At 51.9% G+C, this 27,302-nt stretch overlaps 1 protein-coding gene across 4 annotated transcripts in view; it reads left to right on the top strand.

The window, feature by feature from the left end:
* The window catches only part of LOC133341875 (pre-B-cell leukemia transcription factor 1-like), an 801,687-nt gene that overhangs the window by 177,339 nt on the left and 597,046 nt on the right, over positions 1-27,302 (top strand). For all 4 annotated transcript variants that reach the window (XR_009755069.1, XM_061550676.1, XM_061550677.1 and 1 more), the window contains 3 exons: positions 11,576-11,820; positions 13,080-13,270; positions 16,620-16,755. Coding sequence is in view for 3 of the 4 variants with exons in the window: in XM_061550676.1 (XP_061406660.1) it covers positions 11,576-11,820; positions 13,080-13,270; positions 16,620-16,755 (572 nt within the window). In the remaining variant the exon portion in view is untranslated. The remainder of the gene's footprint in view (positions 1-11,575; positions 11,821-13,079; positions 13,271-16,619; positions 16,756-27,302) is intronic.

Genomic DNA, 27,302 nt, shown 5'->3' with positions numbered 1-27,302 from the left:
TTCGTTGCTGTGAGGTTTGTGTGTGTCAATTTATGATTTGTTTACGCAACATGTTTTTTTGCATCTTTGCTTCAAATTGGCTCAGCCCTGTCACCCCTCGGGTTGGTAAAAATAAGCACCGCTTTGTGGAAATGCAACAATTGTCATATGGGAAGACTGGTTCCTGCCATATGACTGTTGAATTGATTCAGGGCAGACGATGTAAACGAACACCCAACTCTGCTCTGTTGAGCACGAGCACTATAACTCTATATATTGTATTACATTGAAGATGGCTCGCTAACAGAATGCATATCCACTCTTGTAGTGAGTTACAGCTCAAATATGTTGGCCGTGCATTACTCCGAAGACTGTGCTTTGTTTGCCTTGGGCATGTTCCCCGAATCTTATGGATCTTGGGATTCCGAGCCGCACTTCATGCCTCCCAGGAACGTGTGTTTCTTTACTTATTCATGGTTTTATTTGAGTATTTATTCAGTTTACGTGGCTGCTGCAGAAAACGTCGACGTACCTATTGCTCCACGATCTACCCTTACTAGGTCACCGATAAAAAAAATACAATTAATTCAAGGTAATTTGATGGCCCATAATAGCTATGCCAGCACATTGAGCTCGCATCACTGAGGTCCTGGGTTTAATTGCAGGTTTCATCCACGTGCAATGAAACTGGGGCTTAAGTGCAATGAGTTGATGGGCCTGGCCCGATCACAATTCGCTGCACAATGAATAGATCATCATCAGCAGCAGCAGCAGCCATGACCAATCCACTGCTAGATGAAGGCCTCCCCCAAGGTGCTTGCGATGTCTCTCATGGCCTTAGGACCTGCACACATTTGCAAAACCAATGCTTGGTGATGAACCCTCCATGTACGTGTCGGGCACGGGGGTTGTTTGATCGTACTTCACCACACTGGTCAGCGCGGGCTGATATAAGGAGTTGGCATTGCACGACTCGTTCACGTAACATTCAGCGCTTACGTTCACGGCGACCGGGAGTCGAACTCGGGGGGCCGGGTTCACTTGCGCAGTGCGGAGAATCAAAGCGCCCGCCGCTTCACCCCTGCAACCGGCGAACCCAAACCCCCACACATCCTGGGGGGGGGGGGGCCCAGTGGAAGTACGTCGGCAACCTACTTGCTGCGCTGCCATCTCCTGGTCACATCGTAGACCTGCGGCTTCGCGAGCAACCCCCCCCCCCCCGCGCACACGGTGGCAGTGACGACGCTGTCAGCTTGATCTCGGAAGACCCCCCCCCCCACCCCCCCGGGGGAGCCTGCGTGCTCCCCGTCGGTCCAGAGCCGTGAGCGCCGATCGGTAACTCAGCGGCGGCGATGGCCGTGTGTGCGGAAAGCCGCGTCCGCCCCCTCCCTAAGCCGCCGTGGGGTGCCACGGTGGCAAGATGTTATCGAACTCGCCTGGTATACAAGAGGTCGTGGGTTCCATCCCGATCCTGGCACCATTATATTTGGAGTTTGTGGTCCCGTGGATTTTCTCTCTGGGTACTCCACATTTAGAATCGACTTGCATTTAGAGTGTTTTGTTCCTTTAAATGTCCCACGTGATAAGCCACTTCGTTGAGCTATCATTTGTGGCCAGGTCGCTTCTGAAAAAAAAGATTTATACAGCTCCATGGGCCTCACCTGGATGAAATAAAAAAAATTGTTTCTAATCTAACCTGGCCGGGGCAAGGCGCAGGGCAAAGCTATCCACACCCCTCTTCCATGTGCCAGTGGTCGTCGGCACGGTTGGCATGGGCCCCCCCCCCCCCGCCCCCTGGTGCAAGGAATGAAACGGGCCGCCCCCTCTGTCCAATCAACTCCTGATCCCCCCCACCCCCCCACCGAGCTCGTGGGCCCCTGATGCAGTTGCACCGTCTTCACTCGACAGCTTCGCCGCTCGTCGCGCGGCCTCGGGCGTGCGTGCCTGCATCGATGCTCCCGCGTTTGTCGAGCGGTGTGCGCGCGTGTTGATGTTGTTGTTCTTTCTGGATCTTGCTCCCAGGGCGGCGATTAACACTCCCGTTCCACCCGTATCGCTCAGCGATTGCCAAACAGAATTTGACTATCTCGCTCGCTGTGAACGCAGGCTCTGTCGATACCGGGCCAACGTTGATGCCGCTTTGAGTCGAGTGGAATACAGGACAATCGCAGAATGCAGCTGTTGCGTGTGTAAACAAAGCTATATGAGTTGGTTGAGTGTCTTTGTGGGATAATACTTTGTCAAACCACTGAGCCAGCAAGGCTGAAAGCCTGGGTTCGAACCCACTTAGCCACCTGCGATTCAACCAGATTCTCATGTGCAGTGAGTTGATTGTCTTTGCCTAGCTAACAATGATACGAACAAATCAACACTGCTTTTCAAATTTGGATTGTTGCTTAATTTTCATCGTTATTCTACAAGGACAATTTCAACTTTCAGTTTAGATCGACAACACTCAACGCCCCTTCCTTGACGGATTCACGCCAGACATCTACGCCCGGTCCAGCGAATGGACCAAAGCTTTCCGTGGACAGCCACCAATCGGTGTTCTGCCGCATCCTGGTAACTCGTGGCACCTACAACACCTGGCGAGTACCGATTGTGACCCGTTCAAGGGCTCTCCAGCCTCAACCCTCTTAGGCGTCTGAGACCTGATGAGATTGTGCGTATGAGGTTTAGTCGGTCGTTGGATTCAATTTCAACACAGCCAGGGTCATTGTCTCCCCGCTCAGGCGTGTATTGGTCAATGTTCATCGCCCCCCCCCGTTGGCAGTAGGCGAGTTGTGGAAAATTCCACATTATCTTTGACATGAACCAGCCTGTCCACAAAACAACCAATTCATATAGTCATGCTTATGACTCTAGAATGTTGTCATGGAAGGGGTTTGCCGATGGGCAGTGCATTGCATCGTGAATGAACCGCTACTCCACCAACCTCCACTGGAGCAGAATGGAAGGCCTTCATCCAGCAGTGGATCGAGAATGGGGTGTAAATAATAACAATTAGTCATTTAATAATTATAAATGAACAATTATTCCTGATGGAGTGTCACACACGGACGTGTATGTGTATATACACAGAGTCTTTTGATGACTTGTGACTTAGGAACAGCCGCAAGAGAGGGTAACCTTCCGGTCTCAGTGTTTGTACAAAAAACGGACAGACTGAAGCAGAATTAATTAATGAAAGAAAAAAACCTTTATTTGAGCCAAATAAATGTGTTAGAGGGGAATTAATTAATGGCAGGGGATTTGTAAATATTACAGCTGCGATGAATATCTTTCCTACTCCTTGGCTGGCTAATGTCATGCACACGCGAGCACACAGCAAGATATCTCGCTGCCTACGTCCAGAGTGATTTAATTCGCGCAAGTTTAGCTGCCGACGATGGCTTTTTGCGGGACATAATTAGCGGGCTTGGCATTTGAGAATTGGTTTGGATGCTAGGCGAAGCTTAAAGTTCACCAAATGTGGGCACATTCGGTTCGAGGACACGCAGTCGGCCGGGCTTAATCGGAACGTGACCCTTTCTGATTGGATGCATTTGTTTCCGTGCCTCCGCTTTGGCTGGAGATCAAAATGTAAATGGTCGCAGGCAGTGGCTACGAGTAGGCCGGCTTCTAATGAGATTATGGAATAATTTCATTTATTGACACCGCCATCATCATTGTCGTTGTCTCCATTTACTTACACGTCAATCGTACTGCCGTGAAATCATCGTCGTCGTCGTTATCAATTGTATCATCATCATCAAATTTATTTTCAATTACGTCAACGTGAAATGACCTCTGGAATCATCACCATCATCATCGCAAAAGTCATTGCCATCATCACTACCCACTGTCAAATTCCATTCGTGCCATTCATATCATCAATTCTGTCAGCAGCAACAGCAGTAGCGGCTATAAGATGTGGCAAGTAGGTTGATACCCCTATTGACAGGAGGGCAGTTTGAGTGCGCTCCCTTGGTACGTAAAGTTGTTTTTTTCCTGCCACACGCAAACATAAAACACTCGACCAAACGACGCTGGCCCTCCTCGAGGCTTTCCGTGGCGGGGATTTGAATTTGCTCCGCCGTCTTGTTTTCGCCGGGTGACCACAATCGCTTGTCTCTTACCATTCCCCTTAATCCGAGCGGACAAATGTGCCGGGGAGTGAAAGGGTGGCACTCGGCTGTAGTTTAAATTAATTTTGGGCAGGGATGATGGGGTTTTGCGGTGGCGGTGGTGCGGCGTGGGGCGCACCCGTTGGGCTCCGTATGGATTATTCGCACGACCGCGGTCACAATTATCCACAACAGTTTGGGGAGAACCAGTGTGAAATCAATTGCAATCATTCCTAATGAAATCGAATCATTTTAAATCAAATAGACTTAATTGCAACAGAACTGTGGCACGCGCGCATTCAAAACAAGAAAACGTGGATTGCCATGGGCGGCCAATGTGGAAGGATCCATTTCTTTTTGTCGGGGGCGTGCGTGCGAAGGGGTCGCGTGGAGAGTAGAGTTAGTCTTGGCTAGCGGAGAGACACCAACTCCTGTGGAACGAGCACTGCCAAGACAATCGTTTCGCCATTGCGAGCCTCATTGTGGCTGATGGGGGTACGTGACGGATTGTCATTCGGTGCGGTGGTGGAGCGGGGGGGGGGGGGAGCCGGGGTCGGTTATTTGTGCTTTTACATTCCAGGGGTAAAGAAGGGGATGTCGTGTAGTCGCACACAAAGGGGGACGGGACTCCTTCGCCCTCTTGGTAAACACCGTCACCTGCCCGGTGCCTCTCTCCGCCGCCCCCCCAAAATCAGCGGCACCATTCACCCCGCGATGAATACATAAATGAGCCCGCCGCCGCCACCGCCGCCGCACAAAGGGAGTTGGCGACGCGGAACGCCGGCAACGGCCGGCCGGCCGGGCGGCAGGCCGGGCAGGCGGGCGTGCATGCACGCATTGCGCGTGCATGTGCTGGGAGATTCGTTTAAAAACATATATATTTTTTAATATGCGGCACGCGTGTATTTTCCATGCGCGCGGATACATTATTCACACCACGCAAACGGAACAACGACACAAAACCTCACCAACAGGTCGTTATGAACACTGTAGCGGAAAGGTGTGAGGATTGGGTTTGGTTCCCTTTGGCCACAGGTAAGAACCATTTTCGATGGAGAGCTGGTTACACAATAGAAACCTGGCGAGTGTGTGCGCGTGTGCACGTGTGTGTGTAGCAGGCTAACATCAGTGACGAATATCTGAATCGGTACCCCTAGGTCGAATCAGCCTCAAATGAGTACCGGGTGCGGTGTGTAAACATCGCCACTGGGGAGACAAAGGCGGCCGGGCGTGGGGCTGGCCACCCCACCCCTCGTGCCGGCCTTCATAGGTGCTACTCGCTAACAGCACTTGCCCCAACAGTCTGTTAAGGCTATACGGGGTATCTTTGCCTTTGTAGGAGACTAAAGTTCCGCACACGCTGATGCGTCAAAGGGCTAAAGGTGCGATTCATTGAATTTCCACACCGGAGATGTGACAGGACGTGCGATTGTGTGATGAACACACTCGCCGATATGTTCCGCGACAACAGTAATCAACTGCAAGACGTCCACTCTCCACCCACGTGCCATTGCGGCACCATTTGCCCAGCACAGATATTAAAATCATATCCGCTCGACGGAAGAGCAATAGATGTGTGATAGCATCCTGACAGCGGCGCGCTTTGCGCAATCCACACGCGGAGGCATTTAGCGCCGCGTATGCAGGACACACACGAGCATCGCGAACACGGCATCGACGCGCGCGCGCGTTGAACTTCGTGTGCGCCGTACGTACTGGTGGGCGCGACGGCGATGGGCGACGTTAGCGCGCGCCGATGGCGGGAGGCGTGGATAGGAGACCACGCCGCCTTTGTCTCCCTCGCTCGGATACTGCCCAGGCCTTTGCAGCAGAGGCTGCGTCTCGCCCGTCAGAGCCCCCGCACCGGGTTTTGATGTGTTGTCGCTGATGCTCCCCGGAGGGGTGATGGTGTTGCCAGCGCCACGCCCGGCCACCTTTGTCTCCCCCAGTGCTGATGCTTACACAGCACGGCAAATACGCGTTTCAAGGCTGGGGCAACCTAGAGGAGGCCAATGGTCATAGCACGATGTGCGGATCATTGCCGACACTTTATACACAATGACAAAGAACCCCCGTATAGCCTTAAACAGACTTTTGGGGCAAGTGCTGTTAGCGAGCACCTATGAAGGCCGGCACGGCATTCGAAGGGGTGGGTGGCCAGCACCACGCCTGGCCGCCTTTGTCTCCCGAGTGGCGACGTTTACACACCGCACCAGGTACTAATTTGAGGCTGAGTCGACCTAGGGGATGCCCAGGACTGGTTCAGATAATCGTCACCGGTGTTGGTGGCCATGAGCGGGAACCGAACCCGTGTCGCCGGGCTCGGAGTGCGGCGCTCTGTCCGCTACACCACCGCTTCCCGCTACTTTATATAAGCACACACACGGCCATGTAAACAGGTCACGGAATAATTTCAACACATTCTTCAATAACGCCGTGGCCTTAAAAGGAAAACTGCATATAACGGGTCCCCTTTCGGGCAATGTCCCTTGTCCATAGCACATACTTCGAGAAGCCACAGAGATGGAGAGAGTTGGAAAACGGCACTTGACGCCGCGGGGCCCGATGAGAATTACATTTTGAAATGTGTCTTGCCGATACCATTTTAAACTGGCAATTAAATAGTCACCTATGAGTAAGACCCATTTAGGCGTGGGACGTTGCGCCAACGTTTGGGCCAACGTTGGTCCAACGGTTCTGACCACTCGCCAACGTTGGCCCAGCGTTGCCGTGTCTGCTGGGTAATTAGCCCATTAGTATAAACTAGTAAGGCTGCCATTAGCGCGTGAGGCCGCTTTGGCTGCCACAGCGCCGGGTCGTTGTGTTGAAGCGCCCACGGCCCCACGTCGCTGTACAAAGACAAATATCATCCCGTGGAGCCTGCATAGACTACTGGGGGCGGGTGATGTTAGCGAGCACCTATGAAGGCCGGCACAGCACACGAGGGTGTGGGTGGCCAACACCACGCCCGGCCTCCTTTGTCTCCCCAGTGGCGATGTTTTTGCACATGGCACCAGGTACTCAGAGGCTGAGTGGACCTACACATTTCTGTGCAAAAGACAAAGATACCCCATATAGCCTGCAACAGACTGTTTGGCGCAAGTGCTGTTAGCGAGCATCTATGAAGGCCGGCATGGCTCACGAGGGGGTTGGTAGCAAACACCACGCCCGGCCGCCTTTGTCTCCCTAGTGGCGATGTTTACACATCACACCAGGTAATCATTTGGGACTGAATCGACCTAGGGGAGGCCCAGGACCGGTTCAGATAATCGTCACTGGCGTTGGCCACGAGCGGGAATCGAACTCGTGTCGCCCGGTTCGAAGCGCCGCTCGCTAACCGCGACACCACCGCTCCCCACGTGTGTGTACATTGCTGCACAGACACACGCACGCAGACACCGGGACGGGATGAACTACGCAGTGCCCTCTGTTGGAAAGCCAATTGTCTTCCCCAATCCCCACAGCAAGCCTATTTAGGCACCGCAGGGCGAGCATTACAACACGTTATAAGATCATTCAGATGTGTGTGTGTGTACAATTTAGCACTGGTAGAGGGAGTTTGATTTATCCGACCAAGTGTGCAGCACAGCGGTTTGAAGCTATGGCTCACATCCGAGTTGGAGATTCATTCCCGCCCGTCGCACTTCTAGGGTAGGTAAAATAAATGCCGCTCAACGGAAATTGCGCAGTCGTTGTCCAGTGGAGAGACAAGGCCCCGCTGAAGGAATGTGCCATTTCCATAATTGTGTCGGGGCACTGTGAACAAGACACTGAGCACTTGCCCCCGCCTCTTGATCGTTTTACGCCGCGCGATTTTAAATCATCCCTCCGTCATTTTGTCATAGCTCCCGTCCGCTAGTCCCGGACTGCTGCACTGAGGCCACCGTCGCCTGCAGACGCAGGCCGCCCCTTTTACGAAAGAGGGACGCGAAGCCTCGGTGGGGGAGGGGGGGGGCCCTCCCGCCCCGCGAACCGCAACGCTCCGGGCTGGACGGGGTCGCACGCACGAAAGAACCGAACGAAAACGTGGGAGGACGCGCGCGCTTTCCCGCCTTTCGGCATCCCCCCCCCCCACCCCCGTCGGCGAATGACGAAGTCACAGACGCCGGCGTTGGCGAGAGTGGAAGAGGTGCAGGCGAGAGGGGGGGGGGGGAAGAGGAGCGCGCGGTGTTCCGTATTGTTCTGTCGTCGCGCTGAGGTTCGTTCCACCGCAGGAACAATGGAAAGCAACGTTTGCCTTCGAGTGAAGGTCTTCGGATATGACCTGACCTTATGCGTGACGTCACTTGACATTAGTGAGGCTGATGCAGGCATGATGTCTCCCTCCTTGCAAGTCTCCATCAAAGCGGGGGGCAGCCCGAGACCAGATGTATTTTTATTTATTTGTGTTTTTGTTTCGCAACAGAAAACATTTGCATCAAAGTGGATTACGCAAAGTGGCATCTTGGCCAAGGGGTTTATGTGTGTGTGGGTGAGTGCGGGTGGATGGGTGTGTGTGAGTGTCTTGAGTATGTGTGCGACCCGGCATGGTACTGGCCACCCATCCGCTTTCTGTGCACTGCCGGCCTTCAAAGGTACTCGCTAGCAACACTTGCCACAAAAGTCTGTTCAGGCTATACGGGGAGGTCTTTGTCTTTGTGTGCGGTTGTACACACTATGTGGAATTGTCAGTGCCATGGCGTTGCAATATCACTGCATGCTTACAGCCCTTTTGCCATTGGAGGAGTTTGTTTGACTGTACTTCACCACGCTGGTCAGTAGTGCGGTTCGGATATCACTCATGGTTGCCGTCGTGGGTATCGAGCTTGGGTTTCTGGGTTCGTAGTGCAGTGTGCACTATATATATGTGTGTGGGCAGAGTGTCTGCCTGCTAGCTTCCGCTCCTACAGAAATGAGCAAACGGTGACAAATGTGATCTCAGAACCAGACTTTGCTTGGAACGTTTTGGAACAATCGCCATAGAAATGTGGAATTTCCACCAGTGGCTCAAAGGGACACCGATGGAGATGAACACGACCAAACGCTTGTTTGGCGCCGCGACTTCGATCAAAGACAGACTTTTCAAAACGCCAACGAGCACGTGCTGTCCTCCAACCGCTCGTCGGTCTCGGCGCAACGGGACGTTACTTCTGCTCCTATGGCTGGGCCCCCTCCCTTCCCCCTGCCTCTCTCCCTTCCCCACCCTTCCCTCCCCCCTCCCCTCCCCATTTTACAATTACGCATCTCCCATTTGCGGTTGAGGAGGTCGCATGTCGTGGCCGATTTGCGTTGCAAAGGTCGCCGGCATAAAGAAGTGACTGAACGCATGATGTCGCGGGCCGAGTCTCCGTAGTCGCGCAGCTTCGCTCGTATCCACAGCGACGTCGCGGCGATGATGTCGCGGCGATGATGTCGCGCTTTCAAAGAACGTCGTTCGTTAGAGATTTACCTTAACGCGGTAAGTGACGGTGCAGCCGCTGCCGCAGCACTGCGATCGCTCGCTCGCTCACTCTCGAAGAGAAAAGGACGCAGAGGTGTGGAGAGGAACCACAGATGAGCTGAGAAGCTGGCAGCCAGGCGGTGAGCCGGTGCCCAAGCTCTGTAGTCCTCGGTATACTGAGATGTTTTGAGCCGCATTAATTAGCGGTGAAAAGTGGGAGGAAACCGGAGCCGTCGAGCGGCGTCTTCCCGCTTTCTACCTCGTGGCCTCTTCCCAAGCGCCCATCCTTCCGGAGTGTTCCACCACCAAGCCTTCCCCTCTGACGATTATCCCACTCAAGGTCTCGGGGCCTTCTCTAAATTGTTCCAAACAAGCCTTGCGTCCTCCTGAGCCCGCTCTGGCAATTCCGCCCCACTATTTCCTTCTGTGTGACTGATCTTCTCCGTTCGACGCAACAGACCTCGTCTCAGAACGTTCCACCGCCTCCTGGCACCTTCCTTTCTCAACGTCGCGCCCACGGCCGGCAACACACCTCCTTGACAAAGGAACAGGTCTTTAGACGTTGAGGCAAAAGTGACCCTGTCACAAAGGCACATTGAGCGCTATTAGTAAATGTTACTTTTGTTATATTTAATGGGAACGCTTTTACCATAATGAGCATCTGTTAAACCCACAGTGTTTTGTTTAGCAAGCCTGACGAGTGTATACGTTTAAACAAATGCTGCTGGTTAATGCAAGTGTAGAAGAAGGCCAACGGCGCATTTTACACTAAAATATATTCTACGTTGGCTCCGCGGTGATACAGAGCAGAGGTTGATTGTTGTATTGCGCACGCGAGCGGGTGAGTAGCTTCCTGCCAGACTGAAGCCTGGCTGAAGGCCACAATTAGATGCAAAATGAGGCACGGGGACCCGTCTCCTTCCCGCCCACCGCAGGCGTGAGTACGCGCGCGCCTGCGGGCATTGTACACACGGTTGGTTGTTATTCATTTTACGTGAAATAAATATCCGTTCGCGTTTCCGCGCCGGGGCTTTTTTCACCTTGCACGTCGAATCTTATTTTCGAGTCATTACCGAGCGTTTGACGTTATTGTTTGTGCACCTCATTTAGTTGCTGTTGACGCTTTAATTAGATTTTGTACTTTGCATTTTTTTTTTTTTGCACCGTTCGATTTTTTTCCGTCGTTTCATAAAACACCCTTGAAGTCGCGTTCGTTCCCTTCACTCGGATGGCTTTAATTAGCAAAGTAAGTGGAATATTCCGCTTTTGGTATTTAGAGCGAATTAGTCTACCCTCGAGCACATGGATGCGTTTGTCTCGGTGGGCTGTTCACCTGTTTTAAAATAAACTCATTGCGAACGTTTACCGCAATGAGATGCAGCTTGTGTGAATGTGGTGGTGGTTGTTGTGGTCAATATGGTGGTGGTGGTTGTTGTGGTCAATATGGTGGTGGTTGTTGTGGGCAGTGTGATGGTTGTGGTGAATGTGGTGGTGGTAGTGAATGTGGTGATGGTTATTGTGGTGAATGTGGTGATGCTGTGATGGGGCTTTGTTGATTATGTATTGGTTGTTGAAATGTTATTGTTGGTATGCCGCTGGTATTGGTGTGGTTATACTCAATGTTACGCCACGCACTCCACAATATTTATAGGTGATAACCTTATTCATTAGTAAGCAACGTTGTATTGTTATTTCTATTAATCGTACAGTATTTTCTCTTCAACACAAATGTAATATATTACAATGCAACGCTATTGCTGAAGTAAACAATAACAGCGTAACAATAAACCACTTGCAGCATGTCAGCGTATCAATCGTTGTCCAAAATAACTTGCGTTGAAATGTTATTAACAGGTTACCTCCTGTCATTCTTTGTCTCTCCCAACACGTTCCCACACCTCCCTCTGCCTCTCCATGTCTCCCTACACCACCCTCTACCCATCATTACTTCCGCACGGCTCTCCACACATCCCTTTACGTTCCCGTGCCCCCGTCACCTCCCCTATACCTCCACCACGGCTTTCCGCACGCCTCTCCCTCCGCCTCCCCCAACCCCCTTCGCCGCGTGCAGTGCTCAGTATCCGGGGGGCTCAGGACGACGACCCACCGGACCCCCAGCTCATGCGTCTTGACAACATGCTGCTGGCTGAGGGGGTGGCGGGTCCCGAGAAGGGCGGGGGATCTGCGGCGGCCGCGGCGGCCGCGGCGGTGGCCGGCGGCGCCAACGCCGACAACTCGGCGGAGCACTCGGACTACCGCGCCAAGCTCGCCCAGATCCGGCAGATCTACCACACGGAGCTGGAGAAGTACGAGCAGGTGAGGATGGTCAGTGGCTTTGAAACTTACGCAGGTTCACAGACACGCGCGTCCGTGGCGGCGGGCTTTCACGTTCGTCGCCACGGCGGCGGCGGCGGCGGCGGCGGCGGCGGCGGTGGCGGCTGCGGCGGTGGCGGTGGTGGCGGTGGTGGTGGTAGCCGTTGGTGGTAAAGGTGGAGTTGAACGAGCGACGGTGAGGAAGTGGATGCGACGGCGACGGTGGCGGTGGTTACGATGATGGATTTTTTGCGATGGTAGTAATGATGATGATGACGGTGATGGTGATGATGATGGAAAGGTGGTGGGTTATATGGTAACAGCAATGTTAGCATAGATTTCAATATGGAATTTATGATGACGATGGTAAAAGTAGAAGTCACCTGATGTATAAATGATGATCATGATCTTGCTAATGGTAAAGGTACTCCATCGTATAAATTATGTTGATAAATATTGTCTTGTGTATAAAGGATGATCATGATGATGAAAGTGATGGTACTCCATAAATAGCGATGCTGTCAACCCACACGGTTTCCTCCGTAATCTTGCACAGGGAAATTGAGTTTTCAGGTCCACACGGTGTACAGCCGTTTCAATACGAGCAAAAAAAATGTGTCTATTTGTTTGTTTTTCTCCCTTGTGATGGGACTTTGTAGGATGAACGTTGAGATGTTATAAGGGCACGGGGAGACCAATATGGTCTGAATTGGTCTGTTAGAAGGTAGGGCACTGGTAAGGGGTTGACAGGCATGCTGATGGTAAATAAGAGTGTATTGTGATGAAAAAATAAGACATGTGTTAAGATGTTCAAACACCAAATCGATACCTATTGCAAGGCGTCAAGTCTGCATTAACCACATGTACTTGTGGCAAAACATACAAACAAACAATGATACAATATAAGAGTATGTTGTCCAAACAATAATGTTGATGATGGCATCATCACCATCATAACAATTGGAGAAATTAAATAAGTGAAATTGGGCCGGCCTACATCAGCGGCAGCGGCCGGCAATTGAACATGAGCAGCAGCTCGATTCCGTTGTGGAAGAAGCTCCGAGCACGAGGAGCGGAACGTCGGGCATCGTGCCAAATGATGACAACAACAAACACGCACGGGAGGGCTGCGATCGCGACGATGCCGCCGATGACGACGACGATGGTGACGATGCGACGGTGCTGACGTTGGTGTCACGATACCCCCCCCGCCCCCACCGCCTACCCCTCCACCCCCCCCAACCCTGGACATCGTGCGGCAGGCGTGCAACGAGTTCACGACGCACGTCATGAACCTGCTGCGGGAGCAGAGCCGCACGCGGCCCATCTCGCCCAAGGAGATCGAGCGTATGGTGGGCATCATCCACCGCAAGTTCAGCTCCATCCAGATGCAGCTCAAGCAGAGCACCTGCGAGGCCGTCATGATCCTGCGCTCTCGGTTCCTCGACGCACGGTGAGAGCCGCCCGGCGGGAAACGGTGGCGAGGCGGTAACCACCTCGCCTGGTGTGCAGGAGGTCGTGGGTGCGATACCGACCCTGACGCCTGCTGTTGCTGTATATTTGGAGTTTGCGTGTCTCTCTCTATCCCTGTGATCGCGTAGATTTTTCTCCGGGTCCTCCGATTTGTCCCTTTGCATTTAGAATCAACATCACGCGTTTCGAGTGTTTGGCTGCTATAAATTACCACATGGTGAGCCACTTCGTTGAGCTATCATTTGTGGCCAGGTCGCTTCTGAAAAAGAGCTATACAGCTCAGTGGGCCTTACCTGGTCAAAGTTTTACATTTCGTTTAGATGATGGGAGGTGTGTTCTGAAGAAAGAGAGGAAACGTATTCGGATGAGAAGAGATGGGAGATGTGGTAAGAATACCAAAGAGATGCATTCAGAATAAAGATAGGAGAGACGAGAGTGATTTGAGATGTATTCAAAAGAAGAGGAGATGTATTGAGAATAAATAAGAGACAGATAGGACTTAAAACTTCCGTGACTGCAGAAATTTATATTCTTGGTTCTTTCGGTAAAGTCACTTAAGAACCAAGATATAGACAGATAGGATTTAGCACGTAGTAGTCTTTCGCAACCAATATAATCCATAATTGAGGTTTTTTTTGGGTTAGATCGCGTAAATATATAAATGTGTCGTTAAACCCGCCACCACCGAGTTGGTAAGATTTGTCACGTAAACAGAACATACCAATAAGAAACTGAACAGGAGGATTTCTCCACAAATCTGGCTGTCGCCTGATGAAGCTAGTTGTAATTACTGGCGAAACGTTCAACTCAGATTATAAATTTTGTGGCTTTGCTCTCCAACACACCGTTTGGTGCTGTACTAGTGACGAATTGGGCACGTTCTGTTTACGCGACAACCCTTACTAGTTGGCTGTGTCGGGTGGTGGCGGGTTTTAACCACACATTTATATATTTACGCGATCTAACCCAAAAACCTCTATTATGAAAGAGAGATATGAGATGCATTCAGTAGAGAGAGATGGGAGATGTGAGTGCATGTGTGTGTGTGCGTACTTGTGGGGAGCGATAGTGTAGCGGTTAGCGCGCTGCGCTATGAACCCGGCGACCCAAGTTCGATTCCCGCTCATGGCCAACACCGGTGACGATTATCTGAACCGGTCCTGGGCCTCTACTAGGTCGATTCAGCCTCTAATGAGTACCTGGTGCGGTGTGTAAACATCACCACTAGGGAGACAAAGGCGGTCGGGCGTGGTGCTGGCCACCCACCCCCTCGTGTACCGTTGCGGCCTTGTTAAGGCTATATGGGGGATCTTTATCTTTGTGCGTACTTGTGCTCCTGATTTGTCCAGAGACGCACGAGTCACATGGAGGCCATTCAGGGAAGTGTCGGTTTGTAAACAATCAGATAGGTGACATTGCCGGCTAATAAGTAAGAAACCCTTGACTACAAAAAGTCCATAAGACGATAAATGACCAAAGTCAAAGTGAGTGATTTCCCGTTGCTCAAATCAGCAACGAGGCACTGGTGCTCATTTCCTGTTGATAATTCTGCAGAGCCTGTGGTGTAAATTCCCTCATGGTTGGGGCCATTCTACCCATGGACAATCACGGCTGCTGTCGTCTTCCCCACCGTGCGAGACTCATTGTATCGACCCCAGAGGGCCGATGGGCTGAGTCAACGGCCCTCAACCAGGATTTGAACTCTGAACTTTCCGATTGCTGCGAGTCCCCTCGCTCGCTCGCACCCTCGCCAGCTCTGCCGCTGGGCCGCCCGGCCGCTTAGACGGTGAACACGGGAAAAAAGCGGCGATGAAATATCTCGAATGCCGCGTTGTAATCACGGCGCCGGCGGAGGCGTCGGCGTTAACGTTGTGCGTAATAACAGTAATTAAAACAAAAGCGTCGCGGGGAACACGTCAAGGTAATGCACCATTGCTGGCAGGGGTCTCTCCAACTGCGGAATTTACAAATGAGGGAAGGCTACGCCTACCCCGCCGCCCCCTTGCACGAGCCCCGCTAATTCCACAGGAGGTGGGACGTTCCAAAATAAATCCGCGCGCTCCCGCGTTCGGTCACGAGTGCGTCAGATACGAGAGAGGGTGGAGGGGGGTTCGCAGTAGGCGGGCGCGCGCCGGTCGGCACGGAATGTTTCTCCCGCTGCCCGAAGAGTTCTCCGTAAGTTTCGCTTTTGTCCGTGGTTATTTTTGCCAAATCCTTCGTACATATCTGTGATTTACTTGAGCAGCTCTTGGCAACACGTGCTGTTCCATTGATTGTGGACTGTATTCGTCTGATTGCATTTTATTGTCACTAATGAATTCCTCTGCTATGAATAGCGTGCTCACGCAGTGCGAGCAATTACGGTACAATGCGCTATTGCGAACAAAAACGCGAGGTCGACTTCTTCACTCTCGGGCTGTTTCCAACATTCTATTCACCCTGGTTTGGAAGGCGGGGAGGGGGGGATTTTAAAAAGATTCCAACGCTGAAAACGTAACCACAAATTTACCCAGTTGGCACAACGCATTGCAACAAGCTGCGCCACCACCACCTCCGCTATTGATTTCACACGCATCCATCCGAGCGGCGATAGCGTCATATTATAGCCCCAAATCATGGGGGGGAAGGGTGGCAGTGGGTCATCGATTCGTGGCAAGATGTTAACTACCTCTCCTGTTATGCAGGAGGTCGTGGGTTCAATCCCGACCCTGACGCCTGTATATTTGAAGTTTGCGTGCCTCTCTCTCTCCGTGGTCGTCTGGATTTCTCTCCGGGTACTCCGGTTTTTTCCACCAACATTTAGAATCAACATCACGCATTTAGAGTATTTGGCTGCTATACATTTCCACGTGAGAAGCCACTTCGTTGGGCTATCATTTGTGGCCAGTTCGCTTCTGAAAAAGAGCTATACAGCTCAGTGGGCCTTATCCTGGTAAAATAAAAAGTTTAGTTTCGTTAATTTAAAAAATATAAAGTTTAGTTTAGTTAATATAAAAAAGTAAAGATTAGTTTAGTTAATATTAAAAATTTAAAGTTTAGTTAATATTAAAAGGAAAAAGTTAACTTTAGTTAATATTAAAAATGTAAAGTTTAGTTAATATTAAAAATTAAAAGTTTAGTTAATATTAAAAATGTAAAGTTTAGTTAATATTAAAAATTAAAAGTTTAGTTTAGTACAGTTAGTTTAGCTTCCCTCCACCGCATTCCGCATTGATCGCATTTGTGACGTTATCGAAAGTCGCAAACAAAATCGAGCTGAGCCCCATCTCGTGACCGTGTGATGCGTAATTAACCGCTGCTGCTGCTGCCTGCTTTGGTGTTTTGCGCAGACGCAAGCGTCGCAACTTCAGCAAGCAGGCGACAGAGATTCTCAACGAGTACTTCTACTCGCACCTGAGCAACCCCTACCCCAGCGAGGAGGCCAAGGAGGAGCTGGCGAAAAAATGCGGCATCACTGTCTCGCAGGTCAGCCATCCCAGCGCGTCTGCGTCCTCCGCGCTTGTGTGCGTGTCGTGTGCGTGTCGTGTGCGTGTCGTGTGCGTGTCGTGTGCGTGTCGTGTGCGTGTCGTGTGCGTGTCGTGTGCGTGTCGTGTGCGTGTCGTGTGCGTGTGTACGTATGGGGAGCGGTAGTGTAGCTGTTAGTGCGCTAGGAACCCGGCGACCCGAGTTCTATTCCCGCTTACGGCAACCAATAACGATTATCTGGACCGGTGCTGAGCCTCCCCGAGGTTAACTCAGCCTTAACGAGTACCCGGTGCGGTGTGTAAACATCGGCACTGGGGAGGCAAATGCGGCCGGGCGTGGTGTTGGCCACACCACCCCTTCGTGTACCGTTCCGGCCTTAATAGGCGCTCGCTAACAGCACTTGTGTTTGTTTTTATTTTTGTGTGTCAGTCTGTTTGTGTTGTGTCTCTGTCAGCCTGTTTATGTTTGCATCTCTATCAATATGTCCATATTCTCTAACTGTTTGTGCGTCCGTCTGTGTGTCCGTCTGTGCGTCAATACGTGTCAATGTGTCTGCCTGTTAGCTGCGTGTGTCGCTCTGTGTGTGTGCCAGTCTGGTGGGGAGCGGTGGCGTAACGGTCAGCGCTACGCTGCGCTACAAACCTGGCGACCCGAGTTCGATTCCCGCTCACGGCCAACACCAGTGACGATTATCTGAACCGATCCTTGGCCTCCCCTAGGTCGACTCGGCCTCAAATGAGTACCTGGTGCGGTGTGTAAACATCGCCACTGGTGAGACAAAGGCGGCCGGGCGTGGTGCTGGCCACCCACCCCCTCGCGTGCCGTGCCGGCCTTCATAGGTGCTTGCTAACAGCACTTGCCCCAAGAGTCTGTTGCAGGCCATACGGGGGATCTTTGTCTTTGTTTTGTGTCGGTCTGTCTGACAGTCTGCCAGCGTGTCTATCAAGCCAAGCGGTCAGAGAGACATTCTCTGGCTACTTGCCTGTCATACACGCGATGTATATGAGGGGTGATGGACAGGTGTGTGGCCCCATGCAGCGTAGAAGCGGTGCTAAATAAAACACAACGGTTACGGAGTCGCCGCTCTTGACTGCACGTCCATCCGACGTCACGGCAACGCAGGGTCTTCTGGAAGACGAGAAGGAGGGGGGAAAAAAAACGCATCGTAAGACTCGGTGAATGTTGTGTTTGAGTGATAACGTGTAATTCACTTGTTCATTCAGCGCGCACGCGTGCGAGATCGGGGCTCGTAGTGCGGAGTCGCAGCGTTCGCTCCGCTGGTGGGACCGTTGGCTTCCTCGTGCGGGGAAGTGTTAGGGGGGCTTGGGGGTACAATGTGTAAAACGATGCTGAAACATTTCGATTTAAAGCTTTCGTGACTGCAGGGATTCATCTTCTTGGTTCGTTCGGTAAAGTCACGTAGAATGGAAATAATAAAATAATAAAATAAAACATTATAAAATTATTCTCACGACGTTTCGGCCACAACGCAAGCAGCCGTCCTCAGGTGAAGACCAGGTCTGTCAGGGAGACAGCGTCTGAATTCAGACGTGACTTTACCGAAAGAACCGAGAAGATGCTGAAACAGCCAATGACAATGTCAGAGGTCAAGGTTTCGCTTCTGGTGGATGGACCGCTACGGGAGCGAGCTCTGTGTGGCCCCTACTGTGGCTACTTGGGCTACTCGTCCATCATGCAAGAGCTAAATAAAAACAAATATCCACGAACTGTTTTTATTTTACTAGGTAAGGGCACACTGAGCTATACACTGGCCACAAAGGATAACTCGACAAGTGGCTTATCGCGTGGAACATTTGTAGCGGTCAAATACTCTAATCAGCACATTTACAAATGTGGAGGGAGAAACCAGAGGCCCTGGAGAACAATCCACCCGACCACGAGGAGAGCATGCAAACTCCTAAATATACAGGCGTCGTCAGAGTCGGCATCGAAGCCACGATCTCTTGTATACCCGGCAAAGTAGTTAACATATCATGCTTCAAAAAATAACTCCTGCACACAAACAGGATACGAATGTAGATGTCATGTACATGTTTTCCCAACATAAACGTGCAGTAAATGCATTTACAGGACGAGGAATAAGCAGCATGTGACAAATTCCATCCGATCGCAGACGGCTCCGGTCGGGAAATAAAAACTGTCACATCGCCGTTCAAATCGCAGCAGCAACTCAATGCAGCGGGATGGCGAGAGAGCAAAAAATGCCTTTTGAATAAATGGCAAAAATCACTTCACGAATGTGCAAGCCGAAGAGAGCAGTGAACAACGTTTTTAGACCCGCGCCGAGGCTGCGTGTTTCCGGCTGTCCGACACGAGCAGAGAGATTTCGCGAATGGGCAGACGAAAAAAAAGAAGTAAAAGAAGAAGAGAAAAATTAAAAGAAGAAAATCTAAATTAGAAGAAAATATAAATAAGAAGAGGGAAAGAAGATGAAAATTAAGAAGAAAAAGAAGAAGAGAAAAAGAAGAGAATAAGAGAAAAATAAGAATAAAAATAGAATAAAAATAAGAAGATTAAAATAAAAGGAAGAAAGTCAAAGAAGAAGGAGAATAAGGAGAGGAAATAAATATATATATTCTTGGTTCTTTCGGTAAAGGTCACTGAGATAGAAAACAAAACTTAAAAGCAAAAAACCCACGACATTTCGATTGCAACACAAGCTTTTCATTTTTGTTTCCTATCTACGTGACTTTACCGCAAGAACCAAGAATATGAATTCCTGCAGTCACGAAAGTTTTAAGTCTAAAGGAGAGAAAGAAGAATGAACAAGAAGAACGTAAAGAAACGTGAAAGCAGATCGGACGAGCTTTTGTGACGTCACCGCCAAGAGCGATGCCCCGTCGGGCTCGACGCCACCGCCACGCTCACGGCTCATGGCTGTTAGGGAAAAATACAAACGAAAGTGTTGAAGCCGTCGTATTTCTTCGCGTGAAGAAGCGTCGTCGTCGACGCGTGCGAGAGCTTTTCGCAGTCGACAAGGACGAAAACCGCGGTTTGGGTGGCGCGCAGGAAGCGCGTGCCCGTTGCCCGAATGTCGGCACCTTCTTGATGAGACTCTGCTTTCGAGTATGTTGCCGTATGCTGACGTGCGGGGGAAACACAAACTCAAGACAAAAAGCACTTCAAAGGAAATGAGTTTGTCAATCTCGATTCAAAAGTCCACAGGCTCCAGCGGCTTCCTAACAGCGGGAGGAGGAAGAGCGTTGCAGACGGCCGCAGGAGTGCATCCGAAAGCGCCGCGCGATGCCGCTGGCCGTCCTCCTCGTTCACAAAACTTGGACTCTTCAATCTTGATTTGAAGCTTTCGTGACTGCAGGAATCCATACCCTTTGGTTCTTTCGGTAAAGTCACGTGGGTAGAAAATAAAATAAATCACGACGTTTCGGACGCTTGTGTTGCGCCCGAAACGTCGTGATTTATTTTATTTGATACCTACGTGACTTTACGGTTGCGCATCAACACGACGGGAGATGCCAAATTCCGCGGGATTGCATCTCTCCCGTGAACAGGCGACGATTCTTGGTGGGGCGACCATTTTTGTTCGTCTTGCACGCAAACGGTGACGTATCAGTCGGACCGCTCGCTAATTGGACAAGAAAGCACGCACACACGTTAGTGTTTTTGAACGGGAGACGAAATCGCCCGCTGGAATCTCGTAGAACCCCTGAGAGAGAGAGAGACAGGAACCGGGGCGGGGGGCTGTGATCGGTGATCGACGGCCAAGGGTTGTCCGGGACTCGGACCGTCACAATTCCCCTGGGGGGGGGAGGGGGGGGGGGACTCCATTGACGCGTCTCGGGCGCCACTCTCATTTTGCTGGCATCTCCATAGGTCGAGCAGAGACGAGTGGTTATGGATTGTTTGCGTATGAATTGGGTGCGTTTGTTGCATTTGGTGGTCATGGGTGCGCGCGTGAGTGTGTGTGAGTGTGTCCGAGTGTGTGTGTGTGAGTGTGTCCGAGTGTGTGTGTGAGTGTGTCCAAGTGTGTGTGTGCCTGTGTGTGTGTGTGAGTGTGTCCGAGTGTGTGTGTGTGTGAGTGTGTGTGAGTGTGTGTGTGCCTGAGTGTGTGTGAGTGTGTCCGAGTGTGTGTGTGAGTGTGTTTGAGTGTGTGTGTGTGTGCCTGTGTGTGTATGTGAGTGTGTCTGAGTGTGTTTGTCTGAGTGTGTCCGAGTGTGTGTGTGCCTGTGTACGTGTGAGTGTGTCTGACTGTGTTTGTCTGGGTGTGTGTGTTTGAGTTACTCATTTGAGGCTGAGTCGACTCAGCCTCAAATGAGTACCTGGTGCGGTGTGTAAAACACCACTACTAGGGATTGGAGACAAAGGCGGCCGGGCGTGGTGCTGGTCACCCACCCCCTCATGTGCAATGTCGGCCTTCATAGGTGCTCGCTAACAGCACTTGCCCCAAAAGTCTGTGAAGGCAGTATGGGTGATCTTTGTCTTTGTGTCTATACAACTTCATAGTGAAACGTGTCTATCCAATAACAGTAACAACCGCGATATCGGGTTTGGTGGTTACAATAATCACATGAAACATTTCAACAATGCCCAAATTATCACAGCCGCTGCATTCTTCACGATTGGTGGGCCCTAAGCCGGTGGTGGTAACTCCACGTTCCTGTGGAATGGGTCGGTCTCTTCATCAGATAATAATCACTGCCCGCTTCCGTCCCAGATGGATGATGAGGCTGAGCGGTGACCCCCAGCTGAGACTGTGAGATTGGTGGTCTTGTCACCACCGCAACTTGGACAGATGATAAGACGATTATTAGTCGCGTATCGTTGTTCTCGATTCTTGGATTAAAACCAGATTCTTACGCTCACAATACGCGCGTTGAAATCTGTACGTAAGATTTCATTACTTAGAATCAATGCACATCATATGCTAATCTTACGTGGAGGTCAGTGGAACTAATTAAACGGCTTAGAACATATTAGGCAGACGAGACGGACAATGCGAGTGGGACAGTGCGAGTGAGGCTATAAATTGGACACTAAAAATGGGACAATATAAATGACACAATGCGAGTGAGATAAACAATATATTCCTGAGTGGACTCAAAAACCCCCAATTGTGACAATTAATCAAATTGATAGGGGTGGCAGTGGGTGGGTTGGGGGTGAATCGTTACACACCCTAATTACAATGCAATTAAATACATATTCGGTAATGATTTCCATGTTTGTGCGATGTGATGTTTGAGTGAGAGAGAGAGAGCCATGGACACGCGCTCGCATGCCACGCGTGGCCCCGATGACTTTGTGACAGAGGTCGCAAACGGGTTTTTATTCCTTACCCGTACCCGGCCGCACCAGGGTTGCAAACGGGTTTTTATTCCTTACCCGTACCCGGCCGCACCAGGGTCACAAACGGGTACCCGTACCCGTACCCGGCCGTACCCGTACCCTACCCGTACCCGGCCGGGTACGGGTAGGGTACGGGTATCGGGTACCTGATTGCGACCTCTGGGATGAAGCCATGTTGCAGGCGTGGGTGGGTTGATTCTAGGAACTTGAATTGTGAGAAGAGACAAGACGTTGGGAAATGAGTGACAAACAGTTACTCACCAGTGAATCACGGCCTACCCGTACCCGTACCCGGCCGGGTACGGGTAGCCGGGTATCGGGTACCCGGTTGCGACCTCTGCTTTGTGATTGTCTGTGTCGGGTGGTGGCGGGTTTTAACAACACATTTATATCCATGTACTCTTTGGCTCTTTCGTCAAAGTCACGTAGGTGGAATAATAATAGATCACGACGTTTCGATCGCAACAACAAGCGACCGTCTTCAGGTGAGAGACATTTAGATTCACGCGATCTGATCCAAACCAAACACTCCCCCCCTTTATTATGGATAATGTTTGTCGCGAATACCTTCTAATTAAACTGAGAGAGAGAGGGGGGAAGTCAAACATCGTACCGGCGACCGTCATAACAGCACACAGGTTCCGGAGTGCAACGCAGAGTGACGGAACCGCAATCATGGAACCGAGACCCCCCCCCCACTAATGTAGATCGCTGACTCATGGAACCGAGACCCCCCCCCCACTAATGTAGATCGCTGACTCATGGAACCGAGACCCCCCCCCCACTAATGTAGATCACTGACTCATGGAACCGAGACCCCCCCCCACTAATGTAGATCACTGACTCATGGAACCGAGACCCTCCCCCCACTAATGTAGATCACTGACTCATGGAACCGAGACCCCCCCCCACTAATGTAGATCACTGACTCGTGGAACCGAGACCCTCCCCCCACTAATGTAGATCACTGACTCATGGAACCGAGACCCCCCCCCACTAATGTAGATCACTGACTCATGGAACCGAGACCCCCCCCCCCCACTAATGTAGATCACTGACTCATGGAACCGAGCCCCCCCCCCCCACTAATGTAGATCACTGACTCATGGAACCGAGACCCTCCCCCCACTAATGTAGATCACTGACTCATGGAACCGAGACCCCCCCCCACTAATGTAGATCACTGACTCATGGAACCGAGACCCCCCCCCCCACTAATGTAGATCACTGACTCATGGAACCGAGACCCCCCCACTAATGTAGATCACTGACTCATGGAACCGAGACCCCCCCCCACTAATGTAGATCTCTGACTCATGGAACCGAGACCCCCCCCCACTAATGTAGATCACTGACTCATGGAACCGAGACCCCCCCCCCACTAATGTAGATCACTGACTCATGGAACCGAGACCCCCCCCCCCCCACTAATGTAGATCACTGACTCATGGAACCGAGACCCCCCCCCCCCACTAATATAGATATCTGACTCATGGAACCGAGACCCCCCCCCCCCCACTAATGTAGATCTCTGACTCATGGAACCGAGACCCCCCCCCCCCACTAATGTAGATCACTGACTCATGGAACCGAGACCCCCCCCCCACTAATGTAGAGCACTGACTCATGGAACCGAGACCCCCCCCCCCCCCACTAATGTAGATCACTGACTCATGGAACCGAGCCCCCCCCCCCCACTAATGTAGATCACTGACTCATGGAACCGAGACCCCCCCCCACTAATGTAGATCACTGACTCATGGAACCGAGACCCCCCCACTAATGTAGATCACTGACTCATGGAACCGAGACCCCCCCCCCCACTAATGTAGATCACTGACTCATGGAACCGAGACCCCCCCCCCCACTAATGTAGATCTCTGACTCATGGAACCGAGACCCCCCCCCCCCACTAATGTAGATCACTGACTCGTGGAACCGAGACCCCCCCCCCACTAATGTAGATCACTGACTCATGGAACCGAGCCCCCCCCCCCACTAAGTAGATCACTGACTCATGGAACCGAGACCCCCCCCCCCACTAATGTAGATCACTGACTCATGGAACCGAGACCCCCCCCACTAATGTAGATCACTGACTCATGGAACCGAGCCCCCCCCCCCACTAATGTAGATCACTGACTCATGGAACAGAGACCCCCCCCCCACTAATGTAGATCACTGACTCATGGAACAGAGACCCTCCCCCCACTAATGTAGATCACTGACTCATGGAACCGAGACCCCCCCCCCCACTAATGTAGATCACTGACTCATGGAACCGAGACCCCCCCCCCCACTAATGTAGATCACTGACTCATGGAACCGAGACCCCCCCACTAATGTAGATCTCTGACTCATGGAACCGAGACCCCCCCCCCCCACTAATGTAGATCACTGACTCATGGAACAGAGACCCCCCCCCCCCACTAATGTAGATCACTGACTCATGGAACAGAGACCCCCCCCCACTAATGTAGATCACTGACTCATGGAACAGAGACCCCCCCCCCACTAATGTAGATCACTGACTCATGGAACAGAGAGCCCCCCCCCCCCACTAATGTAGATCACTGACTCATGGAACAGAGACCCCCCCCCCACTAATGTAGATCACTGACTCATGGAACCGAGAACCCCCCCCCCCACTAATGTAGATCACTGACTCATGGAACCGAGACCCCCCCCCCCCACTAATGTAGTTCTCTGACTCGTAGAACCGAGACCCCCCCCCCCCCCCACTAATGTAGATCACTGACTCATGGAACCGAGACCCCCCCCCCACTAATGTAGATCACTGACTCATGGAATCGAGACCCCCCCCCCACTAATGTAGATCACTGACTCATGGAACCGAGACCCCCCCCCCCACTAATGTAGATCACTGACTCATGGAACCGAGACCCCCCCCCCCCACTAATGTAGATCACTGACTCATGGAATCGAGACCCCCCCCCCACTAATGTAGATCACTGACTCATGGAACCGAGACCCCCCCCCCCCACTAATGTAGATCACTGACTCATGGAATCGAGACCCCCCCCACTAATGTAGATCACTGACTCATGGAACCGAGAACCCCCCCCCCCCACTAATGTAGATCACTGACTCATGGAACCGAGACCCCCCCCCCCACTAATGTAGATCACTGACTCATGGAACCGAGACCCCCCCCCCCCCACTAATGTAGATCACTGACTCATGGAACCGAGACCCCCCCCCCCCACTAATGTAGATCACTGACTCATGGAACCGAGACCCCCCCCCACTAATGTAGATCACTGACTCATGGAACCGAGACCCCCCCCACTAATGTAGATCACTGACCCATGGAACCGAGACCCCCCCCCCCCCACTAATGTAGATCACTGACTCATGGAACCGAGACCCCCCCCCCCACTAATGTAGATCACTGACTCATGGAACCGAGACCCCCCCCCCACTAATGTAGATCACTGACTCATGGAACCGAGACCCCCCCCCCCCCACTAATGTAGATCACTGACTCATGGAACCGAGACCCCCCCCCACTAATGTAGATCACTGACTCATGGAACCGAGACCCCCCCCCCCCACTAATGTAGATCACTGACTCATGGAACCGAGACCCCCCCCCCCCACTAATGTAGATCTCTGACTCATGGAACCGAGACCCCCCCCCCACTAATGTAGATCACTGACTCATGGAACCGAGACCCCCCCCCCCCCACTAATGTAGATCACTGACTCATGGAACCGAGACCCCCCCCCCCCCCACTAATGTAGATCACTGACTCATGCAACCGAGACCCCCCCCACTAATGTAGTTCTCTGACTCATGGAACCGAGACCCCCCACCCACTAATGTAGATCACTGACTCATGCAACCGAGACCCCCCCCCCCCCCACTAATGTAGTTCTCTGACTCATGGAACCGAGACCCCCCCCCCCCCACTAATGTAGATCACTGACTCATGGAACCGAGACCCCCCCCCCCCCACTAATGTAGTTCTCTGACTCATGCAACCGAGACCCCCCCCCACTAATGTAGTTCTCTGACTCATGGAACCGAGACCCCCCCCCACTAATGTAGATCACTGACTCATGGAACCGAGACCCCCCCCCCCCCCCCGCTAATGTAGATCACTGACTCATGGAACCGAGACCCCCCCTTCACTAATGTAGATCTCTGACTCATGGAACCGAGACCCTCCCCACTAATTTAGATCGCTGACTCATGGAACGGAGACCCCTCCCCCCCCACTAATGTAGATCACTGACTCATGGAACCGAGACCCCCTCCCCCCCCCCCACTAATGTAGATCACTGACTCATGGAACCGAGACCCCCTTCCCCCCACTAATGTAGACCACTGACTCATAGAACCGAGACCCCCCCCCCCCCCACTAATGTAGATCACTGACTCATGGAACCGAGAACCCCCCCCCCCCCACTAATGTAGATCACTGACTCATGGAACCGAGACCCCCCCCCCCACTAATGTAGATCACTGACTCATGGAACCGAGACCCCCCCCCCCACTAATGTAGATCACTGACTCATGGAACCGAGACCCCCCCCCCCCCACTAATGTAGATCACTGACTCATGGAACCGAGCCCCCCCCCCCCACTAATGTAGATCACTGACTCATGGAACCGAGACCCCCCCACTAATGTAGATCACTGACCCATGGAACCGAGACCCCCCCCCAACTAATGTAGATCACTGACTCATGGAACCGAGACCCCCCCCCCCACTAATGTAGATCACTGACTCATGGAACCGAGACCCCCTCCCCACTAATGTAGATCACTGACTCATGGAACCGAGACCCCCTCCCCACTAATGTAGATCACTGACTCATGGAACAGAGACCCCCCCCCACTAATGTAGATCACTGACTCATGGAACCAAGACCCCCCCCCCCCCCCCCACTAATGTAGATCACTGACTCATGGAACCGAGACCCCCCCCCCCACTAATGTAGATCACTGACTCATGGAACCGAGACCCCCACCCCCCCACTAATGTAGATCACTGACTCATTGAACCGAGACCCCCCCCCCCCCACCACTAATGTAGATCACTGACTCATGGAACCGAGGCCCCACATTCAAAGTTCATCCCGGGCTCACTTGCTCGCAGTGATAAATAATAATAACGATGACGACGACGATGATGGCAGTGTGGTTCTGGAGCCGGCTCAGTTGGCGCCGGGCTGTCGGCACGGATTAACCTCGT

The sequence above is a fragment of the Lethenteron reissneri genome, chromosome 12 (assembly GCF_015708825.2).
Source record: "Lethenteron reissneri isolate LAM-NWPU_2019-01 chromosome 12, ASM1570882v1, whole genome shotgun sequence".
NCBI classification, from domain to species: domain Eukaryota; kingdom Metazoa; phylum Chordata; class Hyperoartia; order Petromyzontiformes; family Petromyzontidae; genus Lethenteron; species Lethenteron reissneri.
This window is presented reverse-complemented; position numbering and strand designations above follow the sequence as displayed.